We start from the raw sequence: 24,881 nt of genomic DNA, 5'->3' as shown, positions 1-24,881 counted from the left end.
AAAAAAAAAAAAAAAAAAAAAAAAAAAAAAAAAAAAAAAAAAAAAAAGAAACTAAGACTAGAACTCAGGCAGTCTGCTTCCAGAGCCCATGCTATTAGCCACACACGAGATGAGACTAACTCCCCATGCCTAGGACTAGGCATTCTGCCTCCCACACCACATCACTGTTAACAAGTCTCCAGCACTCCCACCCCTCAACCATCTGGGTGATGATGCTAGGCTCCATGGCCTGTCACTGTGTCCAAAATGCCACCAGTAGACACTGACTTCTTGTTCATAGGATTGTTGCTCCTATCTCATTGTGGGGATGGAGGTGGATATAGGAGTGGTAGGGGTGACCTTGGGCAATTTCCCAATAGCTCTCCCCTATGAAGAGATTAATCTACAGGGAGGATTTGCCCTCCTTTATCCTCCTATCTTGCCAGTTTGGAGCCAGACACATTGTCAATCTTATGCTGTTCAATACTCACAACTGAGCTGCAGGTTCACATGACTGCCCATGTCTTGCATGGGGAGCCACTGAGGCACAGAGAGATTAAGTGACTTGCCTGGGATCACAGAGCCAAGTGGCGACAAAACTGGGACTTGAACCCAGGTTCGTGGGTCTCCACAGTCTATGACTTTTCTTTTATTCCACAGAAAGGTCTGGAAACCCACAAGGGGAATGGGTGGAGCAGGTTTGCCTACAGGCCTATTTTGAAGTTTTGCTTGGATAGGTCCAGAATCAAAGGAGGTACTGCTAGAGGAACTGAGAAGGGCAGAGTGGTGGAAGAGTCTAGAAGGAACAGGCCCAATCAGCCACTTCTGCCATTGCAATATCACACCCTCAGCACTCCCATGGGCTCTGAGAGGAAGAGCCTGGTCTCGCTGGGCACTGCTGTGGTCTCTGTACTCACTGGGAGAGGCTGAAGGTGGCTCCCTATTTTCTGCTACCTTTTGCAGGTGTGTAGCAGGCAAAGTAGGTGTTAGAGTATACGGTGCTGAAGAGCAGAGTCCCTGAAACACGGCGAACACTAACCAAGCACCGGTTCTATGCCTGGCCCTTCACTAAGATTATCTCCTGCCTGCAAGATGTTCTATGTTTCAACCTCGACACTGACCAATAGGACTCCTAGTGAGAGAAGTCCTGGTGGAAAAAATTTCTAGCTTCTTCCAGCAAAGGCAAACACAAACAGATGGTGGATTTGGAGTTCTGGGAATTTGTACTGGCTCTCTGCAACCCCTCCACCCTGTTAGTCCTGCTGATCAGTGAGCAACACGACCAAGAGATCCACAGGAGGAAGTAGGAAGATAAGGGCTTGGGCCAGCAGCAAGTCCATCTCGGATGGTAAGCTGGCTGAAGGAAGGGCCCAAGTCTTGTTCATCTCCACACTCTCCAGGCAGGCAGGATGGGGGTGGGAAAAGGAATCAAATTGTGACATAAGAAGATTCTGGACTAAAACATGGGTGCTCACCACTTATCAGCTACATATGACTTAGGCCAGTTGTTAAACCTCTCTGTAACTTAACTCCTGTGGTGGTCTTAAAATACGTCCGTAATTCTTCACCATTTCTCCCATCAATAGGTGGCATCTATGTCCCCTCTCTGGCTGATTGCCCTGATGGAGTGAAGGTGGCAGAAGTGATGTTATAGGACTGTAAGGCTAGGTTAGAAGAGTCCATGTAGTCACCGGGCATGGTGGCTCACCCTGTAATCCCAGGACTTTGGGAGGTCGAGGCAGGCAGATCACATGAGGTCAGGAGTTCGATGGTAAAACCCCGTCTCTACTAAAAATACAAAAATTAGTCAGGCGTGGTGGTGTGCATCTGTAGTCCCAGCTACTCAGGAGGCTGAGGCAGGAGAATCATTTGAACCTGGGAGGCAGAGTTTGCAGTGAGCCAGAGAGTGTGCCACTGCACTCCAGCCTGGGCGACAAGAGCGAAACTCCTTCTTAAAAAACAAACTTGCCTCACAGGACTCAGAGGATGCCACGAATTAAAGCATGCAAAATGCTTAGCCTGCTGCCTGGCACATGGTGAATACTCAATAAATGGTAGCCAGAATCTAGAGATTATGGGGAAAGGGGAGCGTGAGGGAGAGGTAGCAGTAAGGATTTCCCTTTCATCTGCCAGGTGAGCCCCTCGGGAGTACAATGGGTGCCCCACCTGGAGGTGGGCAGGGGCTTTGAAGCTGCTGGTTGGCGACTGGGGTCGGTGGATGGAGTGGGCATGGACTGGGGGTGGAGGAGTTTTGTCTCTGCCAGCTAATTAAGTCCAGAATGCTAACAAGCTTTCAAAACAAAACAACTCAAGTCCTCTTTGGATGGGATATAATAAAATGGTTCTATCTGAAATTGCAAACAGCTTTGTTGCTGCAAACAAAGGCTCAGTTCTTTGTGCCTCTTTGGCGTGGAGGCCCACAAGTACGAGGGTGAAAAGGGTCAATGAAACTCTGAGGGTGTTGCTTCCCCCAGCAGCTGCCCATGCTGAGAACTAAAAGAGCTGACAGCAGAGGCCCTGGGGCGGTGAGATACCAGAGGTCCCCAGTGCCTGAGACTTAAGCACAAACGCTTGGGGAGGAAGAAACAGACTTAAGAGAGCATCTTGCTCCATCCTCTCATTTCAAAGATGAGAAAACTGATGAGATCCAGAGAATAAGAGGCAAAACCAGGACTGCCATGCTCATCTTTAAGCCTCTAGAGTTCAGTTGTCTCATTAAGCTAGCACATGAAGTTCAACAGGGATTGCCTGTGGATATCTGGAAGGTCTACAGCTTGAGGCCTCATGGCAGTGGGAGGTTGGGTCCTGGCTTGGGGCTCTTTGAAGGGTCCTGTTAAATGCCCTCAGAGGTCTAGGAAAGTCCAGGTGACAGGACGTGAACTCTTCAGTCCAAGGTGCCCCCAGGACAGCAGGGCAAATCCCAAGCCTCCAGAGGCTGCCACCATCAGATGGTCTTTGCAACCTGGGAGGCTCACACCACGTTCTCAAGGTGTCAGGGGGCCTGGACTCTCTGGCTGTGTGATCTTCGGCATCTATTTCACTACCTCAGGGGGCCTTCCAAGTGTCCTGTAAATTCAAAGAGTGGGACTAGGGGTCTTTTAGGGTCCTTCTATCTCTAAAGATCCACTGTTACTTAAAAATAAATCTGAACCTCTGCTTTAGTTTAATTCAATGGCTTCCCTTTGTTCTTAGGATAAAGACCAAAATATTTGCCCTTGCCATGGCTAACAACAAAGGACCACCATGCTCTGGCCCCTGCTTACCTCCCCAGACTCTATCCACACCTTCTCCTGGTTTTCTCTGGTCTGGCTTCTTCCAGATCCTCTGTTGGAACCAGTATGGGAAGCAGAAAAGTCTGGAAACTGGTGGTTCTGCTCTAGGATGTAAATGTCAAGGAAATCCTCACACAGTCCCCAAGGGAGCATGTAAGCCAATGTTCTCTCTTGCGCTACCTGTGGTGGGGGCTGGGAAGTACAGACATCTGAAAGCCCCTGGCTGGGGAGCTGGTGGGCCAAGTGTTCAGGGACATGTTGGGGAGTGCTGTGCAGCCCTTAGGAGCAAAGGATCAGAGTACCATGGCACCGTGGGGTAACTTAGAAACACAGTGTTGAGTAAAAAGAATGAGATTTAACAGTACAATATGCACAATTAAAAATATAGACACAAAAACATCACCCATTCTTCAAGGGCACATAGCAACAAAAAATACATATTAAACACATTAACTACAGAGAGAGGGGGCACAGCAGTGGGACATAAAAGTAAATAAGTGACTAAAGCTAAAGAGAGAGCCTTTATGGCCCACTGGAGATAAGAGGACCATGCACTGAGGAGTATGATGGACAATGCTCTAGAAACTCTTGAGAACCACCTTTTCCTCTCGGAGTAAATCCAAAAACCACTGAGTTGGAAGTTGAGCCAAGGTCCAATGGGGGAAACAATGAACAGAAATTGAGGGCCCTTCATCCTGTCTGCATCCTGGAACTGGGAGAGCTGGAGAGAGAGAAATCCTGGCTGTTTGGGAATCAAGACCTCTGAAGGAAGAAAGACTCATGGACTGAGCTGCAGCAGAGCCAACTGTCAGGGAGACCCCTGGATCTCCTCTCCTCTGAGCTGGTTCACCAACATGACCGTTGAGTCATTTTCTTGACTTTCTACAGGGAGAGGGGAATTCTATGTCTTGGTGGCTGTCTCCAAGAATAACCAGCCCCATCAAGATCCCTGGGGTTGGGTCATCCCCAGGTTTCCACCTGCCAAGCTGAACCAATCAACCCAGAGGGTGGTGACTCAACTGAGAGGGCCCCCTCTCTCATCAGCTATCACTCTTGCGTGGCAAGGATTAGTTACTATTTTGGAGTGGCCAATCATTTTTTCTTAATGATTTTAGAAAATATGAAGACCTGCCCCTACAATAAAAGCATAAAGAAAAACCAAGTCATCCATACTCTTGCCTCACTGAGAAAGGCGTTGGTTTCCTTTTGACGTATTTTTCTCTTGTTGTGGGGGCACTTTTACCTTGTGCATCGTTTTGTATGTAGGCATATCCTGAGACTATGCCCCTTTGGATTACAAGGATTCCATCTTTTTTTTAAAAAAAAAAAAAAAAGACAGAGTCTCACTCTGTCGCCCAGGCTGGAGTGCGGCTCACTGCAAGCTCTGCCTCCCGGGTTCACACCATTCTCCTGCCTCAGCCTCCAAGTAGCTGGGACTACAGGCACCCGCCACCTCGCCTGGCTAATTTTTTTGTATTTTTTAGTAGAGATGGGGTTTCACCATGTTAGCCAGGATGGTCTCGATCTCCTGACCTGGTGATCCGCCAGCCTCGGCCTTCCAAAGTGCTGGGATTACAGGCGTGAGCCACTGTGCCCAGCCTACAGGGATTCAACTTTTAAGTAATATGGCAGACAGCCTCCAAGGTGGCCCTCAGTGAACCCTGCCTCCTGGTCTTCACATCTGCGTGCAGTCCCTCCTACGTGGTACCAGGGTGAGTCTTCGTGACCAATAGCACACAGCAGAAGTGAAGGCATGTCACTTCTAGGATTAGGTCCTAAGAGACTGTGACTTCCATTTTGGACACAACTCTTGCTCCCTCGTGTGCTTTCTCTTGGATAACTCACTCTGTGGGGAACCAGCTGCCCTGCAGGGTGGCCACTGAGTCAGCCTGTGGAGTGGCCTGTATGGTGAGGTACTGAGACCACTGGCCCAGAGGCTGCAAGGAACTGGAGTCTGCCAATCACCTGTGAGTGGGCTTAGAAGTGGATTCTTCAGCCACAGTCGAGTTTTGGGATTATTGCAGCCCTGGTCAACATCTTGAGATGTTGTGAGAGATCAGGCCAGATTGACTTAGACCATGTGGCTAAGTCATTCCTGGTTTCCTAACTTAGAAACTATGGGGGATAAGAAATGTTGTTGTGAATTGCAAAGTTTTAGGGGTAATTTGTTATGTAGCAAAATATAACTAATCCAAGCGGTTTTATCCCTCCCTCAGGTAATATGGACTTTCATAGCAGGCTGCATTCCCACTGAGGAGAGACAGGCCTAAGAGGCTGGCGGTTGCCCTGCTGCTGGATACCAGGACCCACTGGGAAGCTACTCAAGACTGGCAGAGGGTGGCACTGGGCTGGGTAGAGGACTAACGCACAATTCCAAATGGTCTTGCTTGTGATTGATAAAGGTTTGTCTCAAGCTAGGTGATGTTCAACAGGGATGCGGGAAAAAAGATGGTCTTCTTCGGGCCAGACGCAGTGGCTCATGCCTGTAATCCCAGCACTTTGGGAGGCTGAAGCGGGCAGATCACAAGGTCAGGAGTTCGAGACCAGCCTGGCCAACATGGTGAAACCCTGTCTCTCCTAAAAATATAAAAACTAGCCATGCATGGTGATGTGTGCCTGTAATCCCAGCTACTTGGGAGGCTGAGGCAGGAGAATTGCTTGAATCCAGGAGGCAGAGGTTGCAGTGAGCCAAGATCGTACCACTGCACTCCAGCCTGGGCGACAGAGTGAGACTCTGTATCAAAAAAGTGGGAAAAAAAAAAAAAAAAAAGATGATCTTTTCCAATATCTAATAGTCACGTCAGGCACAACCCAAATAGGGCTGAGAGGGGGCAGGCTAGTGACTGGTCCTCAGAAGAGGGATGCTCTATGCAAAGCCTTGTCTTATTTAGGAAAATGGTGTGCAATGGGAAATTCTGGGCAGGCTTGTCATCTGTATTTTAAAAGGCAACATTACCCCAGCTGACATCTGGCTTATGTCTGGTTCAGACAGCCTTGTTCCCTCTTTGCTGATAACTCTTTCTGGTACCTTACATCCTTCACGTTCTTTTTTTTTTTTTTTTTTTTTTTTGTGAGACAGATTCTCACTCTGTCACCCAGGCTAGAGTGCGGTGGCATGATCTCTGCTCACTGCAACCTCTGCTTCCCGGGTTCAAGCAATTCTTGTGCCTCAGCCTCCTGAGTAGCTGGGATTACAGGCACAAGCCACCATGCCTGGCTAGTTTTTGTATTTTTAGTAGAGACAGGGTTTCACCATGTTGGCCAGGCTGGTCTTGAACTCCTGACCTCATGTGACCCACCCATCTCAGCCTCCCCAAATGCTGGGATTACAGAGCCACTGCACCCAGCCCATCCTTCAGGTTTTAACCACTTGGAATTAAAAAGAAATAGCACCAAGGTCCTCATAAACATCCCCACCTGTCCCATGCATCATTTTCATATGTGTGTGTGAAATTCTAAAGTTTAGAGATGTAAAGTGATTCAAGCAAGACCCAAGCTCAAAAGGGGCAGAGTCCAAATTCATTCACATCCAGGGCTTCTGAATCCAACAATAAGAAACCGTAAAAAAATGAGCTGTGAATAAGACTTTATGGTTTACAAACCCCCATTCACATCCATTGTCTCACTGAATTCTTATAACTTCCATGAAAAACATTGCTTCTCATTTCACAGTGGAAATGCCTCATGAGACAGATGGAGCAGTACAGGGGCTCGTCCAAGTCCATCAGTGAAAGGCAATGCCCAATACAAGGGCAGACACACTCAGCACTGTCCTTACACCCAGAAAAATGCCCCTCGTCCTGATCTCACACTTTGAAGGGCCCTGCTCCAATCTTCCACCACGTATGCTCCTCCTCACAGGTTAGGAGTCCAGGGAACCAAAGGGACAGTCCCCCTGTAAGGCCACATATTCAAACTCCGCACCTGCCCCCCCCACAAGATTCCCTGGTCAAACGGTCCTCAGCCTGATTCCTGGACCTGGTGGCCCTCTTTTCTGACTGCTTTCTGAGAGTACACCGTGCTGTGTGTATTCCTAGAACTGGCTAAGGTGACTGTGTGCAGGAGGTGTGTTTGGAGCTCAGATGTGTGGGCTGGGGTACTACCCAAGTGCCATCTACCCAAGTGCTCATGAGTGTCCTTATGGTGCTGGACAGAGCTGGGGTGGACTGGAGACTGGCTTTCCCTAGACCCCATATTTTGGTGCAGAACTCAGAATTCTCCATTTGAACCAGGCTTTTAAACTCCTTACAAATGAGTATTTGTCAGGGTGGAAGGACAACATATTTCCTTTCAAAGCTTATCAGCTTGCTTCCGAACAGTTAGCTATCCAGACATAACATATACAGCCTTACAGATGTTAGGGGTGGGACTGCACACAGTTGTGCTCTTTGAAGTGGCAGGGAGGAGAGCCAAAGAAAAGAGAAGAGCAAAAGAGCCAAAGATGTAAGCAACAAAGGGTCAGTAGCTCACATAATGCAAGGTTGGGGAAAAGAATGAGACATGAGATGAAGGCCGAGGGTAGGAAGCTTTAGGAGCGGAAGAAGCTAGTGTTAGGAGGGATGTGAAAGCTTATAAAGAGGAAGTTCAGGTGGATGAAGGATGGCCACAGACTCTCTGCACTCCTCCTATCCAGAGGTGGCATTTACTTCCCATCCCTTGGATCTAGGCTGACCCTGTGACTGGCTTTGATCAACAAAATGTAGTGAAGTGACCCTGTGTAACTTCTGGAGCTGGGCCTTCTTTTTTTTTGCCCCTCTTAGAGTGCTCCTTCTGGATAATCACATAAGAAGTCCAACTACCACGAGACCATCATGCTGTGAGGAAGCCCAAGGTAGGAGCACTGAGGTGCCAGATGTATAATAAAAACTTTCTCGGACATTCTATCCCAGCACAGAACGAGGTGTGTACAGCTGAATGAGTGACCCAAGCTGATGCCACATGGAATGGAAGAACCACCCATCTAAACCCTGCATGACCCTCCAAGTCATGAGCAAATAAAATGGTTGTTGTTTCAAGCCACTACATTTTGAGATAGTCAGGCAGCAATAGACAACCAAAACAGATGCTGAGATCTGAAATGAAGAAATGAGCTTAAATGGAAGGATGAGTTTTTTTTGTTTTTTGTTTTTTGTTTTTCCCCCAGATATAAAGAACTTTCTGAGAGCTGAGGTGATTTGTCCCTGAGCCAGACCAAAGAGAAAGGTAATGGCATCTGTCACTGCATATCTTAGGAGTATGATGGATGCTCATTTGTCTAAAAGGGCTTTGGCATCAACCTTTGAAGATGCAGGGGACTGGACCAGATGCATTCCTTCTTTCAGTTGCAAAGACTGTCTTTAAGTGTCATCATACATCCAGGCAACTCCCTAGAATATGAGAACTGTTTCTATCCTGGTGAAGGAAAATGGAGGATCATTCTCCCCACCAACCCTGGCCCCTTGACTATGCAAGCAGAAAGCACTCCTGCCTGTGGCTGTGCTGGTTCAGTGAGGTCTCAGACCTGCGATGGGGAGTCAAGAAAGGACCACCGGCTACACTACCCCAACTCCACTGCTGTAGAACTGGCCTGGACCTGAGGCCCAAGCCCTGGGCACAAGAACACAAAGATGCAAAGGCTTTTTTTTTTTTTTTTTTTTTTTTGAGATGGAGTCTGGCTCTGTCACCCAGGCTGGAGTGCAGTGGCCGGATCTCAGCTCACTGCAAGCTCCGCCTCCTGGGTTTACGCCATTCTCCTGCCTCAGCCTCCCAAGTAGCTGGGACTACAGGCGCCCGCCACCTCGCCCGGCTAGTTTTTTGTATTTTTTAGTAGAGACAGGTTTCACTGTGTTAGCCAGGATGGTCTCGATCTCCTGACCTCGTGATCCGCCCGTCTCGGCCTCCCAAAGTGCTGGGATTACAGGCTTGAGCCACCGCACCCGGCCTGATGCAAAGGTTTTTTTCTGTTCACATTCCATATCCTGGAACAACCATCACCGTCACTATTAGCTACCATTTATATAGCACTGTGTAATAAGCACTTTATGTCCATGAACTCATTTAATCCTCACAAAATCTCTGTGAAGATCTCATCATATTACTACCCTTATTTTAGAGTGAGGAATTTGGAACTCACAGCAGTTAGATAATTCACCTCAGATCATGCTGTTGGTCAACAGTAGAGCCGGGATTTGAACCCAGGTCTGTCTGCCTGGCCATAGCACGCCAAGGCCTAACTAGATGGGCTCCATCCTGGTGTCTGAGAATAGTTAGCCTCACTTTTGCTGACCAGTGGGCATCTGGGATGGTACTTCCTTTCTCAATACAATGGCATTGTTACAGAATACTGCCCAATTAGTGTTCTTTGCACATCCAAATGGTGTTTCATTTTACTTTATCCATTCTGAAGACTCATGTAAAAAACTCATTGTACTATCAATGACAATAAATATCTCTAAATGCATTTAAAGTCTTGAATGAAAACAGAACCATCAATTCAACAAAGAAATAAAAATCAACAGAACCTCTACCACTGAGTGTTGACAGCTACCGGTGATATCTTAGTACTACTACAATCAGGTCCATCTTCTTGACGTTTGTCCATTTGAGCTCCTGCACCTGCTCACAGACCAGCTTGAACCAATACTAAGCACCACTCCGGGGGGCTTTGTGAAAACGGGCTAGCTGATCAGGGATGAGGCCCATTATGAGGTAAACCCGCTCCTTAAAATGCTTGACACAGCAGGTTCCTGAAGACATGAACCAAGACCCTATTCATGTTCTAGGTCACTTCTTAGAGGAAGCCTTCCCTGACCCACCAAGATAGGGTTGCATAATGGCTGTACCCTTCCGTGGCACCCTAAACTCTTTAGGAGCAGGGACCCTGTCTGTCTTGGCACTGTATCACTAGTGTCTGGCAAGCATGGAACATGGAGTAGGTGCTCAATAAATTTGAGTGGATAAAAGAATCAGGCTGCCTTTTCAACTGACCTTGTTGGCTACTGGTGCAAGACCTTATCTGTGGCATGGTAGGAAGGCTATGCACGCTATGACTTGTTCCTTCCTGCTGGTCAGAGATAGGTGCTGCAGGATTAGGGTGACAAAGCTTTCCTTGATTCAGGCCTCCAACTCCTTTACTTTAAAAACTGGCACTCGGGATGGGCAGTGGCTTCTTGCTGAGACCTAGACCTTGTCCTCGGCCTGAAGGGAGGGTCCACTGAATACCTACAATGATACAGAGCAGAGTGCCTAGGGCTGGATTGGGGACAGGTTGCAAGACATCAGGATCTAAGGTAGAGAGTAGGTCTCAGAATCACCAGCCCAAGAGGCCAGCTGTTCCTACCAAAGGTGCAATGGCCTACTCAGGCCTTCGGCATACTCATGACCATGCATAAAGCCAGCTAATCATGACACACTGAAATCTCAGGTTGGTAGGGATTGTCACGGCTCCAGCCAGCCGCCCGCAGAAAGGCTCCAGGAGTACTCTGTTTCGAAGAGCAGTGTTGTCCTTAGACCTGGGCCCTGGGCCCCATCTCTTCTGTCCATGTCACTCCCCATAAGCAGAGAAGTCCATAGGGCTCAGGATATATACTCAGCTAGAGTCTCTTACCAGCTGGTGTCCATGTTCCCCTTTCCAGGCTATACTCTAACTACTAGGACTTCAGGATTTCCTGCCCAAATGGCTTGAAGCCTGCACGGGTCTCTTGCTCAGGTACATCCCTGTGAGGGTAGACAGTCTCCTGCTTATGCATCTTCAGGTTGGAGGGGTGGCCAAGGGGTAGCTATTAGGGTGGAGTGTGGACCAAGCTTGGACATACAGACTGGCCTGCCCACATGCATGCATGCAAGCGACGGCCTTTGCAGTGCAGGACTGAGCAGCGGTGGTATACTGTGAGGGTCTTTATTGGTAGTCTGACCTTGGTCCCTGCAGGCCTGCCCACGAGTCTGCATGATGAAGATGCTGAGAGCAATGCCTGGCGATATTGCTGTATTCCATGTGCTGGCCCCCACTGGCACCCACTATTGCTTTATCTATCTCCTTCTACCTTGTACCTCCGCGGCAACTGCTGGGAGCTAGGACTATACTGGGCTAGGCCTGTACTGGTGCTGGTTGGGGAAGGAGTGGAGGCCCCAGCATTAGCAGTACCGCCTGGTGTCTTGCAAATGTGAACACCTACACATAGAAGAAGGGAGAGTGTGAGTTTGAATGCACCAAAGTGTTTGGGTGACTATGAGCAAACGAAGTGAGCAAGAAAGGAAGAGTGAAAGAGAAAAGGAGGGTGACCACATGAAAAAGGGTGTGTGTACGAGGGAGGAGAAAAACACATGCATATGCATGTGTATGTGCATGGGGGTGCAGAAGGCAGTGGGGTAGACACTCAGTGCCCCCACAGTACCTGGGAGCTGGGCATGACTGAGAGCCTGGGAAGAGGATAGAGAATGGAGAGGGAGAAAAGGAGTCTGCCTAGTCATTTTTGAGTGTGTGTGAAGAAGGGGTACAGTTGTGGGAGAGAGAGAAAGACACCTAAGGAGGGAACGAGAGAGCAAGCACATCTCCAGGAAGCATGCAGAGTGGAAGCCGCGGGATGGAGGGATGGAGCTGAGAGAGGTGAGTGTGCAAGAGGAAAGCATGCAGGTGTGTGAGCCTGGAGGTGTGCGTCCGCCCCTGCAGGGCTGTGTGAGACAGAGGGAGGCCACGTGTCTGGGTGACTGCGTGGGTACATGCATGTGCATCGGGGAGCATGCGGCTGTGACAAGTGAGCACAAACACGAGCGTGCGAGCACACTGTGAGGTGTCCCAGGGGCTGTGAGGCAGCATGCCTGGCCCTGGGCATTGTGGCAGGGGGTGGCAGGGGGTGCCAGGGGGTGGCAGGGGGTGCCAGGGGGTGTTGGTGATGCTGAGGATGTTTCCACACCAGAAAGCTCTGAGGGAACTGTATGACCTGCCCCGTGTTGGTTCAGATCTGGATGACCACGGTGGCTGGGAATGTTGGCCATGTTGCCCCTATCCGGAGGTGGGTGTGGGAACGAATGAGCCACTAGGCATGGCTGGCCCTCACTCTGCCTCACCTCTGGGCAAGACAGCCAGGAGGGGAGACAGTTCTTGAGGGCTGGATTTTTATACCATCATTATGCAATTGCCTGTAGTGCTCATGGGCTCCTTCTAAAGGCCTAACACTCCAACTCCCTTGGCCTACAAACCCCCATTTCCTTTTATGTCCAAGTTGCAGTACAGGTCAGTGTCCTTTGCAAACATTTGTGGAAGTTTACTCTACACCAGGCTGTGGTGTAGAGTAGAATTCCACAAATTCACAATATGAATTTACCCTATTCACAGTGCCAAACCATCCCCCAGTTTTTTCCCATCCCTCTCTTCATGGCTTTAATTGTCTTCACAGCACTTACCACTATTAGCCAAACTATGTGGCATGACTTACTTATTTGTTGTCTATTTTTGCCTTAATAGCAAATGTCTGTACAGCATTTGCTACATGCCAGGCACTGTGCTAAACTTTCTGTTAATTTACTGAATCCTCTAACAACTCGACACAGCGGTGAATATTGTTCTTGTTATATTGTGAATGGGAGGCCCAGAAGGATTCAGTAGCTTGTCCATGATCATCCCACTGGTAAGTGGTGGGGCCAAGCTGAGGTCTGGAGTCCCTGCTCTTGACCAGCACATAATCCTGTCCTGGGAGGGTGGGCCATTTTTTCATTTTGGATTTCTATTTAATCTCTAATGCTTACAACAGTGTCTAGCACACGTAGGTGCTCAATCAGTAGTGACAGAATGAAGAAATGAGGGAATACATGCTGGACATGGAGGATGCAGAGATGAAACAGAGAGGCGCTTGCCTTCAGAGAGCTCATGGCCCCGTGGAGGCAGCAAATAATTACTGCAATCCCCTATGAGGACGGCATCATGGGAGTCTAGAGGGTCACACAACTTGCTCAGCCTCTGCAAGCAGGACTTCCCAGAGGAAGGACACAGATGGGGACAGGCACAGTGACACTGTCTATCTCCTCCAAACTCCTATCTGGCATAAACACACCTTAACTCTTTCTGCCTCAGTCCACAGGTTGCCAGAAGACAACAGTAGTTCCATGGGGACAACAGAGGCAGAACAAGGTAGTGGTGAGGACATGGGCTACTGAGAGAGACTGCCTGGAGTGAATCCTCCCTCTACCAGCTAAGTGACCTTGAACGGACTGCCTAAGCTCCCTGGGCCTTAGTCCTCTCATCTGTAAGATGGGGGTAGCAAATGACACTGATTTCCTAGGATATTACATGACAAATACTCTTCTATTCTACACTGGTTGCTGGTTTTCGGGGAGAAATGGGAGAGAACATTGGGATTAACATATTATGCTTATTACTGCAAGCCTCTCTGCTGTGGCTTCATCCCATTTTGCAGAAGCAGCTCAGAGCCAAACTTGTCCATGAACTTTCCTTAGGGGAGGGACTAGGTCTGTTTTATTTACCACGATATCTCTAGCACCTATTACAGACCCTGAGACCCAGCAGGTGCTCATAAATACTTGAGTGAATGACTGACTGGTAAAGTTTATTTATTCCCCCAGGACCCTTGTGAGGATAAATATTCATATTGCTATTGTTTCTATTCACAGTTGAGGGACTGGAGCTCCAGCAAGGTTAAGTGACTCGTGCATAAACACACAGCCTGAAGCAGAACAGGCAGACTCAAACGTCAAACCCCATGCTCTTTCGTCCTCCACACCGTGCTACTCTCTGAACTCCTGCTCATCCTGTCCTATTTTCTGCAGATTTCTTCTAGCCAGTGGGGCCATCCCTGATTGTAGCGTCATCTCCGAATTCTATGACTCATATCTGAATCACAGAACCGTTTAATAGTTGAAGGGAACTTCTGATGTCATCTGGACCTCCCACCCATTGTGGAAATTTCCTCTCCACTGTCTATCTATCCAGTACTTGAATGCCTCCTGTGACAGAACACTCATTTCTCCTTCTGGAATTATCGAGTTCTATGACTGGACAGAGAGTTCTGTGTCTATGGGCCAACACGCCTGTCTTTAATTTCAATGCCTTGGGCTTACGTCATCCTAAGATACACAGAATAGATCTGCTGCTCCTTCCACAAGACAGCCATTCAGATATTCAGGCAGTTCTCACATCTTTTCAGAGAATTCTCCTCTTCAAGACAGATGGCGTCCGTCGTAGACTATCTCAACAGGCTGTCTGAAGTGTTTTGAGCAATGGCACCCCCTACTGGTTAAGGTATGAACTGCACCAAAGGGCTTCCTCAGGAGCCGGGGGCACTGAGTGTGTGGTATGAATAAAATACCACTTATTTTGAAGAGTCATCGCTTTAGACTCATACCTGATTGTTTCCAGTGTCTGTCTTAAAGAGTGTCACATGAAGACTCCATTCTAAGGTTCCTTGCCAATCATGAGGTCTCTGACAAGCTACAGGTTTGGGATTTCAAAGTTAAGAGTTCAAAAGACTTTTCCTTTTTTTTTTTTTTGTCTGGACGGAGTAACGCTCTGTTGCCCAGGCTGGAGTGCAGTGGCGTGATCTTGGCTCACTGCAAGCTCCGCCTCCCGGGTTCACGCCATTCTCCCGCCTCAGCCTGCCGAGTAGCTGTGACTACAGGTGCCTGCCACCACGCTCGGCTAATTTTTTTGTATTTTTAGCACAGACAGGGTTTCACCGTGTTAGCCAGGATGGTCTTGATCTCCTGACCTTGTGATCCGCCCACCTCGGCCTCCCAAAGTACTGGGATTACAGGTGTGAGCCACTGTGCCCGGCCCAAAAGACGTGTCTTTTTTTTTTCTGGCGATTACCGAGGTTTTTTGAGACGGAGTCTCGCTCTGCCGCCCAGGCTGGAGTGCAGTGGCCGGATCTCTGCTCACTGCAAGCTCCGCCTCCCGGGTTCACGCCATTCTCCTGCCTCAGCCTCACGAGTAGCTGGGACTACAGGCGCCCGCCACCTCGCCCGGCTAGTTTTTTGTATTTTTTAGTAGAGACGGGGTTTCACCATGTTAGCCAGGATGGTCTCGATCTCCTGACCTCGTGATCCGCCCGTCTCGGCCTCCCAAAGTGCTGGGATTACAGGCTTGAGCCACCGCGCCCGGCCAAGACGTGTCTTCTAACAAAATGTTTGGAAGGAGAGATATAAAAATACATGCTGTGTTACAGGATTATGGTGATTTTTCTTTTTTCTATTTGTATTTATTTTCTAATATTTTGACAGTTAACCTTTTGTTATACGAAGGAAAAGAACAATAAAAACTTATTTAAAAATGTGAAACTCTCCCCCCACCTTCTTTTTCTTCCTTCTGAGGCTATTTATCATGGCGTGGGTCATGGGGCTACAACTGGGACAAGCTGCCACCCTGTGGACAAGAGTGCCTTGGTAATGTCTCCATGGTGGCTGCAATGGCCTGGCTCCCTGCAAGTGTGGTCAACTGGACTCAAGCAGCACAGTTTCACCCTCGAGCCGGGCTTCTCAACAGGGAGGTCAGGTAGTTCTCCACATCCCCCACCCCATCCTTGGCTCATGCTGCCTTCAGGTTTTGTTTCCTATCCTTACCTCTTGAAGTCAGCCCAGCACTGAATGGTCAGTGGTCATTCCCTAGGAGCCCCGGACTCCCCAGCTCTTCATCCTTCTCTTCACTTCCTAGCACACCCTCAGTGGCCTGCTCTTCCCTCCCTGTGAGCCTAGAGCAGCTCCAAATGATAACAGGTCAGAAGGCATCAGGGATTAGAAAAACAAGTCCCCATTTAAACGAAGAGCTATGGAGCAGCCGCATGGGTTTTCTCACTCAAGTTCACAGCTAGCTAGGCTTTACTCCAGCCCCAGCATCAGCCGGGGCATTCTCTCTCCGCTCTGAGGTCTGGGGAGGACCTGGGTGCTGGGAAGACTTACCCGGTAGCCTCTCACTGCAGCACATGTCCAGGGCTCCTCCCTTGAAGTCATCAGCAGCGTGGTTCTCTCTCTCACTCCTGCAGCAGGATGGAAAAGGTGAGATGACGCTGTTGAGCCAGAATCAAGACAAAAACCTTGAGCAAAGATAAGAAGCCTCCCTCTCCTGTATTCTGTATCCCTTTGGATAACTCCACCCCATCAAAGGGACCTGAGGAAAATACCCGAGGGTCAAGCTGCAGAGGCAGGAGCAGAATTTTGCATGTGTCTTCCTTGTGGAATCAGTGGCAGCAGCATCATCGCAACCATCATCATCATCATCACCATCATCATCTCTACCACAGAAGGAGGATTTACTATATGCAAGCACCTTGCAAACTTTACCACATTAAATCCTCACTATGATCTCATGAATGAGGGATCACTAAACAGGCTCAGAGAGGTTAAGTAACTTGCCCAAGGTCACACAGCTCAACAGAATAGAGAGGAGTTTGAAATTATGGCTTAGGACTCCGGGCTCATGCTCTCGCTGCTGTACTATTCTGTCTCCTAGTTCCAGTGGTTTTGAACCATGGGTGGACAAGAAGAGGGCTGTGAGTAACCCACAATCCTGTGTCCAGCTCTCCAAGATGTGCAAGTCCCCTCTGCCCCAGGCAGTGAAAAGTGGCATGCAGAACTCTTCTCCAGAAATAGCTACAAAAAGTAGTTACATACATGTTTTGTATAGTCTAAATGTTTCCTTCCTGAAATCAGAGAACCCTCTTTCTAGCCTATCAGGGCACCTTATAGGACAGTATGGGGGTCTAGTTTTTCTCCTTTACCTAGTAAGCTGGAAAAAGGTTGCTGGAGATCAGCCAGACCCCATGAAGCATCTTTAGATATATCTTGAGAGCAACCACTTGGCTCACAGGGGTTCTACCCTGGGAATGGCCTGAAATGCCGCGTGGGCTCTAGTGGCCTTGTCTGCCTTTCATGTCTCTGACCCTTGGCAGTAGCTGATGACTGATTCAAGGCTGGACACACAAACCAGGCTGGGTCAATCAGATCTTCTCCCTTGCACATTGAAAATGCATTCTGGTGCACTTTGCTTGGCTGAATCATGAAAGCCAGAGTGCCCCGGAGAGAAGACCTGCAAACATCTGCTGATGAGGGCCTGAGAGCCGCGTTGTTCCCATTTGTACTGAGTCTTGGAAAATATGTCCGTCCAGACCACAAGATGGCCATGGAGCCTTCCAATAAATCTCCACATTTTAGCTTATGCCAGTGGGATGTGATTTCTGAAACTGGCAACCAAAAGAACCCTTGACATAGCCTTGCTAGCATACTTCCAGGAATTTCAGAGGCTCAGCTGCCTCTCTGCCCCTGAGTCCTGCTATCCTGCTTCTTAGACTGGCCCTGGGGCCTGTTTCATGCCTAACTCCAGATTTTAAATAATTAAGGGCAGAAAGGCCAGGTTCAGGGTGTCCCTTCTCTCTCTGATATCTTCTTTTTCAACTGGCATTATATTATTTTATTTTTTCCTCAACCCAATTGCCAGGGTCTCTGAGAATCACAAGTCCTAGAGCCCCCCAGCACTCCTGCAGAGAGGTCACTTCCTTCAAGGTAACGTTAAGTGCTTTCTTTAAATGTCTCTGGAGTCCCTTCATCTTTCTCCCGCCCCATCTTGGTCCCAGTCACTATTATCTCTTGCCTAGATTGCTGTGGCAATATCTTAACTGGTTGCTGGCATCCACTCAGGCTGGCCTCCAAAACATTCTCCACATGGCTCCAATGCTTATGGCATAGAAAATCTGTGCAGTTTACAACCTGCACAACTGGATGTGGAAGTCCCCTCTGCCCCAGGCAATGGAAAGTGGCAGGGAGAACTCTTCCCCAGAAGAGAGGAGCCAGAATCAGTTCCTCAAAACTCCATGTTTATCACACAACCTTTCTTGAAAAAATATTTTCATGGCATCCTTATTGTACTTAGAACAAAGAGAAAAATCCTTTGGCATAGTTCACTAGATGTTGGGTGGTCTGGTCCCTGTTGATCCCTCCAGCCTCACCCCAAGTCCCTCTCCTCCTTGACCTCTGCACTCCAGCCACACTGGGAAGGCTCTTTCCTCACAGTGCCTTTCACATGTTTTTCTCTCTACCTACTACCTAGAGAGGTTCTCTAGCTCTACCTCTTAGTACTTTTTACTCATGGTAGGCACTTGACACAGTTAGAAATGTCACTGTAATTTATGCCATTATTCAACACCTGTCTTCATCATTAGACTGTAGCTTTCATGAAGGCAGAGTCCACTATTTCTGTTTTATTTACCATATCTTCAAAGCCTCGCACAGTGCCTGGTTCGTAGCAGGATGTTCAATAAACAAACACTTATGGAATAAGTAAAGGTTGACCTGATGTTCTTGAGAAAACATTAGGAGCCTCAAACACAGCCATCATCTGAGCTGCTTTGTGGATGGGTCTTTGCTAAGTAGCTGGGAGCTCTCCTCCATAGCTATTGTCCACAGAAGTCAGAGAATCACAGACTTGGAAGGCCTCTCATTTTACAGAGGAGAAACTGAGGCAGAGGATGGAGTCTGACTTGCCCCACATTTTATATTGAGTTGGTGGCGGCCACAGGGATTGTGTTTGAGAGCGGCCATAGGGATTGTGTTTGAGAGCACCCACCCCCAAACCTCCAATCCTAAACTTGTTCTTTCCTTACCCTAAAGAGCACCCAGCTGGACGGCAGCACCATGAGGGCTGACCCCTGGCTGGGTACAGAAAGGCACAGTATCCAGATACCTCTGGAAGGGGACCCATGTGTGACTCACACCTGCTTTCACACCTTAAGCCTCTCAGGCCCCAAGCTGTGTTCAGAATAGCTCAGTGCTGCATGTGTGCAGTGGACTCTATAAATAAGCTTCCTAGAAAATGACTAATTTCATAACCAGAAAAGCAGAACGAGTAGCACCTCTTGACTGCAGGGGAAAATGGAGCAAGAGCCTGCTGCTCTTCCCTGTAGTCGAAGGACTCCAGGCAACACCAGCCAAAGCCTGCATGTCCAGGCTGTCCAGAGGAGGGTTTAATTAGCTTTCCAAAGAAAATAGATGGCCCATTCAGGCTGGATGGGGAACCCAGTCTCTGGGTGCTGCCTTCCTCCCTCCCCACCAAGAGCAGAAATAGCTGATTTTATTGGATTGCTATGGCTCCTGCTCTCTCCTTCCCCACTTCTATCAGCCAGGCAAGAGGAACAGAAAACCAGCCTGTGACAACAGCAGCCACTTGCTGGGCTGCCCCCACCACTGCTTCCCTTATACCCAGAGAACACTAGGGATGAAGGGACTTGGAAATCACCCAGCCTGCCCCCGCTTCACTGATGGAGGATGTCCCAGAGTGAAAGCAGCTTCCCAAAGCCATCATCACATTCAACAGGCATGTGCTCAGCACCTCCTGTGAGCAAGGCCTGGAGCTGCCCTAGGAATACAGTGATGAATAATCCAGGTCCCTCCTTGCAGGTTCCCAGTCTTCTCAGGGAGACAGACATGCAGACACGACTGTACCCTGATGCCTGCTTTAATCGATGTATGCATGTGACCACCTTGGGGAAGGCTCTGCTCATTTGTGGGGAGGGGCAAGGGGAAGAGGAAGTCTTCTCCAAAGGGGACACAGGAGCTGGTTTTAATGGTTTTTAAATTTAATTAATTAATTAATTTTTGAGATGGAGTCTCACTCTGTTGCCCAGGCTGGTGGAGTGCAGTGACGTTATCTCAGCTCACTGCAACCTCCGCCTCCCCGGTTCAAGTGACTCTCCGGCCTCAGCCTCCCAGTAGCTGGGATTACAGGTGCCCGCCACCATGTCCAGCTAATTTTTGTATTTTTAGTAGAGACGAGGTTTCACCATATTACTCAGGCTGGTCTCAAACTGCTGACCTCAGGTGATCCTGCTTGCCTTGGCCTCCCAAAGTGCTGGGATTACAGGTGTGAGCCACCATGCCCGGCCAGGAGCTGTTTTTAAAAATATGTTTTTAGGTGAATGAAGGGTTGGGAAAAGGATTTCTTGGGTAGAGCAAATAGAAAAAGTGAGGCATGGAGACCCAAGATGTATGGAACATCTGGTGCAATCAGAAGTAGGCTGGTCAGTGGGATGGAGCAGCAGATGGGGGCTAGGCCTCAGCAGAGGCACGTGGGCAAGAAGCAGCCTAGAAGCCAGAAATCCTGCCTCCCGGGGGCGGGGGAAGCCCTCTTCCACTTGATCATACGGCTTCCCTGTGGCTTCCCTGCACTGAGAGTGATGCTGGCTCTCTCACACCTGGTCTGGCTGGGTAGGTCTGTAACAGGAAGTGGGGCAGCAGCAGCTTCTGTTTAAGGAATGGACTTTAGACCCAGCTGGTAGCATCCGATCTGGTCTGAAACTACTCTTTACTGTGTTAAAATTCCCATAGCATAAAATTCAACATTTTGACCATTTTAAAGAGTACAATCCAGTGGCATTTAATACATTCATAACATTGTGCAACCATCACAATGATCTGCTTCCAGAATATTTTTGTCACCCCAGAAGGAAATCCTGTACCCATTAAGAAGTCACTCCCTGTCCTCCTCCCTCCAGCCCCTGGCAACTGCTTACCTGCTTTCTGTATCTATGGGTTTGCCTATTCTGGATATTTCATATAAATGGAATCATAAAATATGCAGCCTTTTGTGTTTGGCTTCTTGCACTTAGCACAATGTTTTCTAGGTTCATCCAAGTCCGCAGTATGCATCAGTACTTCATTCCTTTTCATGGATTCCTTTTCATGGCTGAATAATATTCTACTGTAGGATGGACGATGTTTTATTTATCTGTTCATCAGTTGAACATTTGGGCTGTTTACATCTTTGGGCTATTTGTGAATAGTGCTCCTATGAACCACACTGCTCTGTTTCCACTCTCCTCCCATCACGCGTGTGGTTTTGGGCAATGCTTTCTGCGCTCTGGGTCTGAGGCCTCACTTACGAAAATAAGGTGGTTGGACTCTAAGCCCATTGTAACTCGAAAGTCATCACCTTCCTTGGCTCGTTCGTACGTGTGAAGGTAATGTGTTGTGCAGCTACGCCACCAGTGCTGGGTGCTGGAGACCCAGCCTAGACCACCCAACCCCATTTTCCAGAAGCTCACGGCCAGTGCAGAAGACATAGAACAGATGCTGCTGTGGGCTGGGTGAAGTTCTAATAGAGGCACCGCCCCTCTGCCTGGGGGGTGGAGCGGTGGATGGGGGATGCTATTAGGAGACATCCTGGAGTCTCCTTACATGAGGTCCCAGCTTTGCCCAGGACTTATGTAGAGAAACAGCTGGCTGGTTTGCTGAGCCAGTCAGGGAGCCTAAGCCTGCTTCCAAGATAGGTGAGGAGCAAGGGGGAACTGGGATGCTGAAGCCAGGATTCCTGGGTGTGAGGCTGAGCCAAGCCCAGGCAGACATGCCTTCTATTCTGGGCTTTGTGCTCCTGGTACCCCATTAACACCCCTCACTATCAATGTGGGGCTCTTATCACCCTCTTAAAGCTCCAACCCCACCTGACATTTTTATTTGCTGAGTTGAACCTGTCCATTCCTCCTTTCGAGCCCTGTTTGTGCTGTTCCCTCAGCCTGGAATATCCTTTTCCCCTTTTGTCAAATCTTACTCATTCTCCAAGGTGCGACTCAGGTGGTACGTCTCCCACGGAGCACTCCCTGATCTCTCAGGAAGAACTGCATCCTCCCACTTCTGGGCTCCCCCACACACCTGGTTCATATGTCCCTTTGTCTCTTACTTTGTTCTGCTGCTATAGTTAGCTGTTTATGCACCTGCCTCCCCCACCAACTTCCGACTTTGGAGCATCCTCACCCCCCTCAACCACCTCGGCATCCCATGTGTTCAGCACAGGGCCTGAGCCTGTTGATGTACATGTTAAAGGCCAAATGCGGGGTAGTGGCAGGGTCTCAGGGTTGGTAGCTTTAGGGGCTCTAGGAAGGCAGATTCCAGCTAGGAGCCTCCCAATTAAAGAAGATGGCCAAACCATAGCCAGGAAGAGGCCCATAACGCCATCCAGATTTTCATCAGCATGTTCAGCAGGCAGGGGGCAGAGGACATGCTGGTTTCATGGGAAAGGAATGATCAGGATGACCACCTCATGAGAATGAGTCATGTGCCCCAGAGCATCCAGATGGAGGCTTGGCCTCCTCAGTGGGTGGGCTGCAGGGGGACGGCATAAATGCTCACTCACCTGGCTCCCTCATAATTCATTCCCAAGGTGTCTGGATGGGGAAGGGTGCCATCTTGCAGTGCAGGAAGCTTTCTCAGCAAAAAGCAAGCTGGAGATATAAATGAAGGACAGAGGGCAGTTTCAGATCATCCAGATGGGAAAACAGGGGCAAAGAGAGATTAAGTGACTAGTCTCCGGTCACGCAGTGTGCCAACAATTTGTTTTCAGGTAGTCAAAACCCTGATTTCCTGTTGGGAGTCACCTTTCTCCTCCTCTGGTGCCCTGCTTGCCCCTTGCTACAACAGAGAGCCCAGAATCAGAACTCAGTTACCTGTTATTTGTATCATACCCTGAAGCCTTCTAATAAATATCTTTTCTGCCTAAGTTACTCAGAGTCCTCTTCTGTTGCTGGCAACCAAATAACCCAGACTGATGCGTGCAGCAAACTCGTGGAATGAATAGGCTCTGAGCCCAGGACTCCCAATGCTTAGTTCACTGCTATTTCCATCCTGCCAAGCTGCCTACCCTCCTTGCCCAGCTGTCCACTGTCCAGCCATCTGTCCTCACGTCTGAGCAGACTGCAAACTTGAGTGTTCTGGATCCTAAACACAGGGTCTGAGTGTTCTCTGCTTGGGATGTGCCCAGACAAATGACTTCCCTTCCATCCCTGCTCTTCTCTGAGTGGGAGAAGCAGGGTGTGGGCATGGCAGAGACCCCAGGGAAGAGAAGATGAAAAGTGTAGGGTAGGCCCAGCCTGCTGAGGGGCTCGGGCAACAGTTGTCCATTTTTCATTTGAGTCTGATTCAGGGATTGGACCATTCATTTGTTCAACCCGTTTACTAAACACTTTCCATGTTCAGGCTACGTGTGGGACCCTGGGAATACAATGAACGACAAGCATCTCGTGGGGGATGTAGGTAAGAAGAAAAGGCAATGGCGACACAGGTGACCCGTGTGCGGGGAGACGAGCAGGGTGCCCTGGGAGTGCCAGCCAGACCCCTGAGGAGGCAGAGGACTCAGGAGAGTTTCGGTTCCCAGGAAGGGTCATCTCTGATGAGATGTGAAAGAGGAGTGGGGGGGAGAGGCTGTGGGATGAGACAGGAGGGGGTGGGGTGCTCCAGGTAGAATGAGGACATGTAGACAGGCCTGGAATTGACACAAAGCAGGGCACATTCAAGGACTAGAAAGAAATGTAGTCTAAAAAGGGAGTGTGGAAAGGGGGTGTGGTGTCAGATGGGACGATCTACCGAACCGCTCACTTGTAAATTTTTTCCTTATCCCTCCCCTTCTTTCCAGAGAGGTAAGGCAGACCTACACTCCCTTGGGAGAGACAGCTTGGCTGCAGGATCAAAGGCCAAGTTCCTGGAGGAGCTATTCTTCCAGTCTTTGTTCTGTGAAAGCTGGAGCACCTGGGGATGGGGTGGCTCTTGGTCAGGGAGGTGGGGGTGTGAGGAAGGGGAGGGGGTCTCCGGGCCTGGGAAGGTGACAGAGCCCATCAGTTCCATGACTGGTGCCTGGTGTGTGGGTGGGTGGCACTGAGTGCATAGAGAGGGCTGGATCTCCGCTCCAGGGCTTCTGCTGCACCCCACACGGCACCCTCTCGACAGAAGACACACGGTCTGCAGACCCAGAGGGGCTCTTCAGGTGGGGCTGGGATATCTCAGCTATAATCAGCAGGGTTTCCTTGAAACATCCCTGGCATGGTGGTCACGGCAGTGGGTTGAGGTCACTCCAGTGACGACTGGGATTGAATTTCCTACAGGGTAGGGTTGCTGGGGAGCTCTGAGTCTGGACTAATTTCATTTAAGGAGCACAATGAGACATTTCTTCCATACCTGATATTAAGGATCAAAAAAATCAACCCGTTCTAGGAATAGATTCTTGCCTTGGGAGGCAGGAGACCAGCTAAAAGGTGGGTGTGGCAATCAGGTAAGTGATGGGGTATCCTAGCCTGGGACTGCAGCTGGGGACTGCCCCCTTGCTGGGCCACCTGCTCCAGTCACTCTGATTTCAGACCATAACCGTCTCCTCATCACCCCCGTGAACACGAAGCACATCCTTCCTGTCACTCCTTTGCTTAGGCTGTCTCCTGCCTGGAAGGCTATCACCTCTTTGTACCCCTCCTTAAAATCCAACTCAGACTTTAAGCTCCAGCTTAATCTTGAATTGCTCTAGGAAGCCTTGCCTGGGGACAGGTCTTCACTCTGCTCTAGTCAAACTGTGTGGCTCTGGGAAAGTGTCTTTATAACTCTGAGCCTTAAATTTTTCTCATATGTCTAACACGGATGACAATACCTTCCACACGGGACTGCGGTGAAGACCACCAGTGAATGAGAAAGGTGAATGTTGACTATCATGGTGACTGGTGAACACCAGGTGCTCAGGACCTGTGCAAACAACCAACAAAGGCACAGCAGAGAAGAGAAATGAGGGTGTTGGTAGTGGGGAAGCAGGTGGAGACAATGGATAAACTCCCAAGAAAGGGCTGGGAACCTAGCTTCTAGAAAGGACAAAGGGCTTTGAACAATGCCAAGTTGTCTGGGGCAGCC

The 24,881-nt window shown here is 49.1% G+C and overlaps 1 protein-coding gene across 2 annotated transcripts in view; it reads right to left on the bottom strand.

Annotated features, from left to right (window-relative positions):
- PTPN5 (protein tyrosine phosphatase, non-receptor type 5) overlaps positions 1-24,881 on the bottom strand; it is a 62,553-nt gene that overhangs the window by 22,702 nt on the left and 14,970 nt on the right. The window contains exons 2-3 of one of the 2 annotated variants that reach the window (XM_025356670.1): positions 22,354-22,441; positions 16,137-16,213 (exon numbers count right to left, since the gene is read on the bottom strand). In XM_025356670.1, the coding sequence (XP_025212455.1) occupies positions 16,137-16,213; positions 22,354-22,373 (97 nt within the window). In that variant the 5' untranslated portion in view covers positions 22,374-22,441. Of the gene's footprint in view, positions 1-16,136; positions 16,214-22,353; positions 22,442-24,881 lie in introns of those variants that run through there. The other variant, XM_025356671.1, reaches the window with a different exon arrangement.

The sequence above is a fragment of the Theropithecus gelada genome, chromosome 14 (assembly GCF_003255815.1).
Source record: "Theropithecus gelada isolate Dixy chromosome 14, Tgel_1.0, whole genome shotgun sequence".
NCBI classification, from domain to species: Eukaryota; Metazoa; Chordata; class Mammalia; order Primates; family Cercopithecidae; genus Theropithecus; species Theropithecus gelada.
Note: the sequence above shows the minus strand (reverse complement) of the source record. Positions and strands in the feature narration are given on the sequence as shown.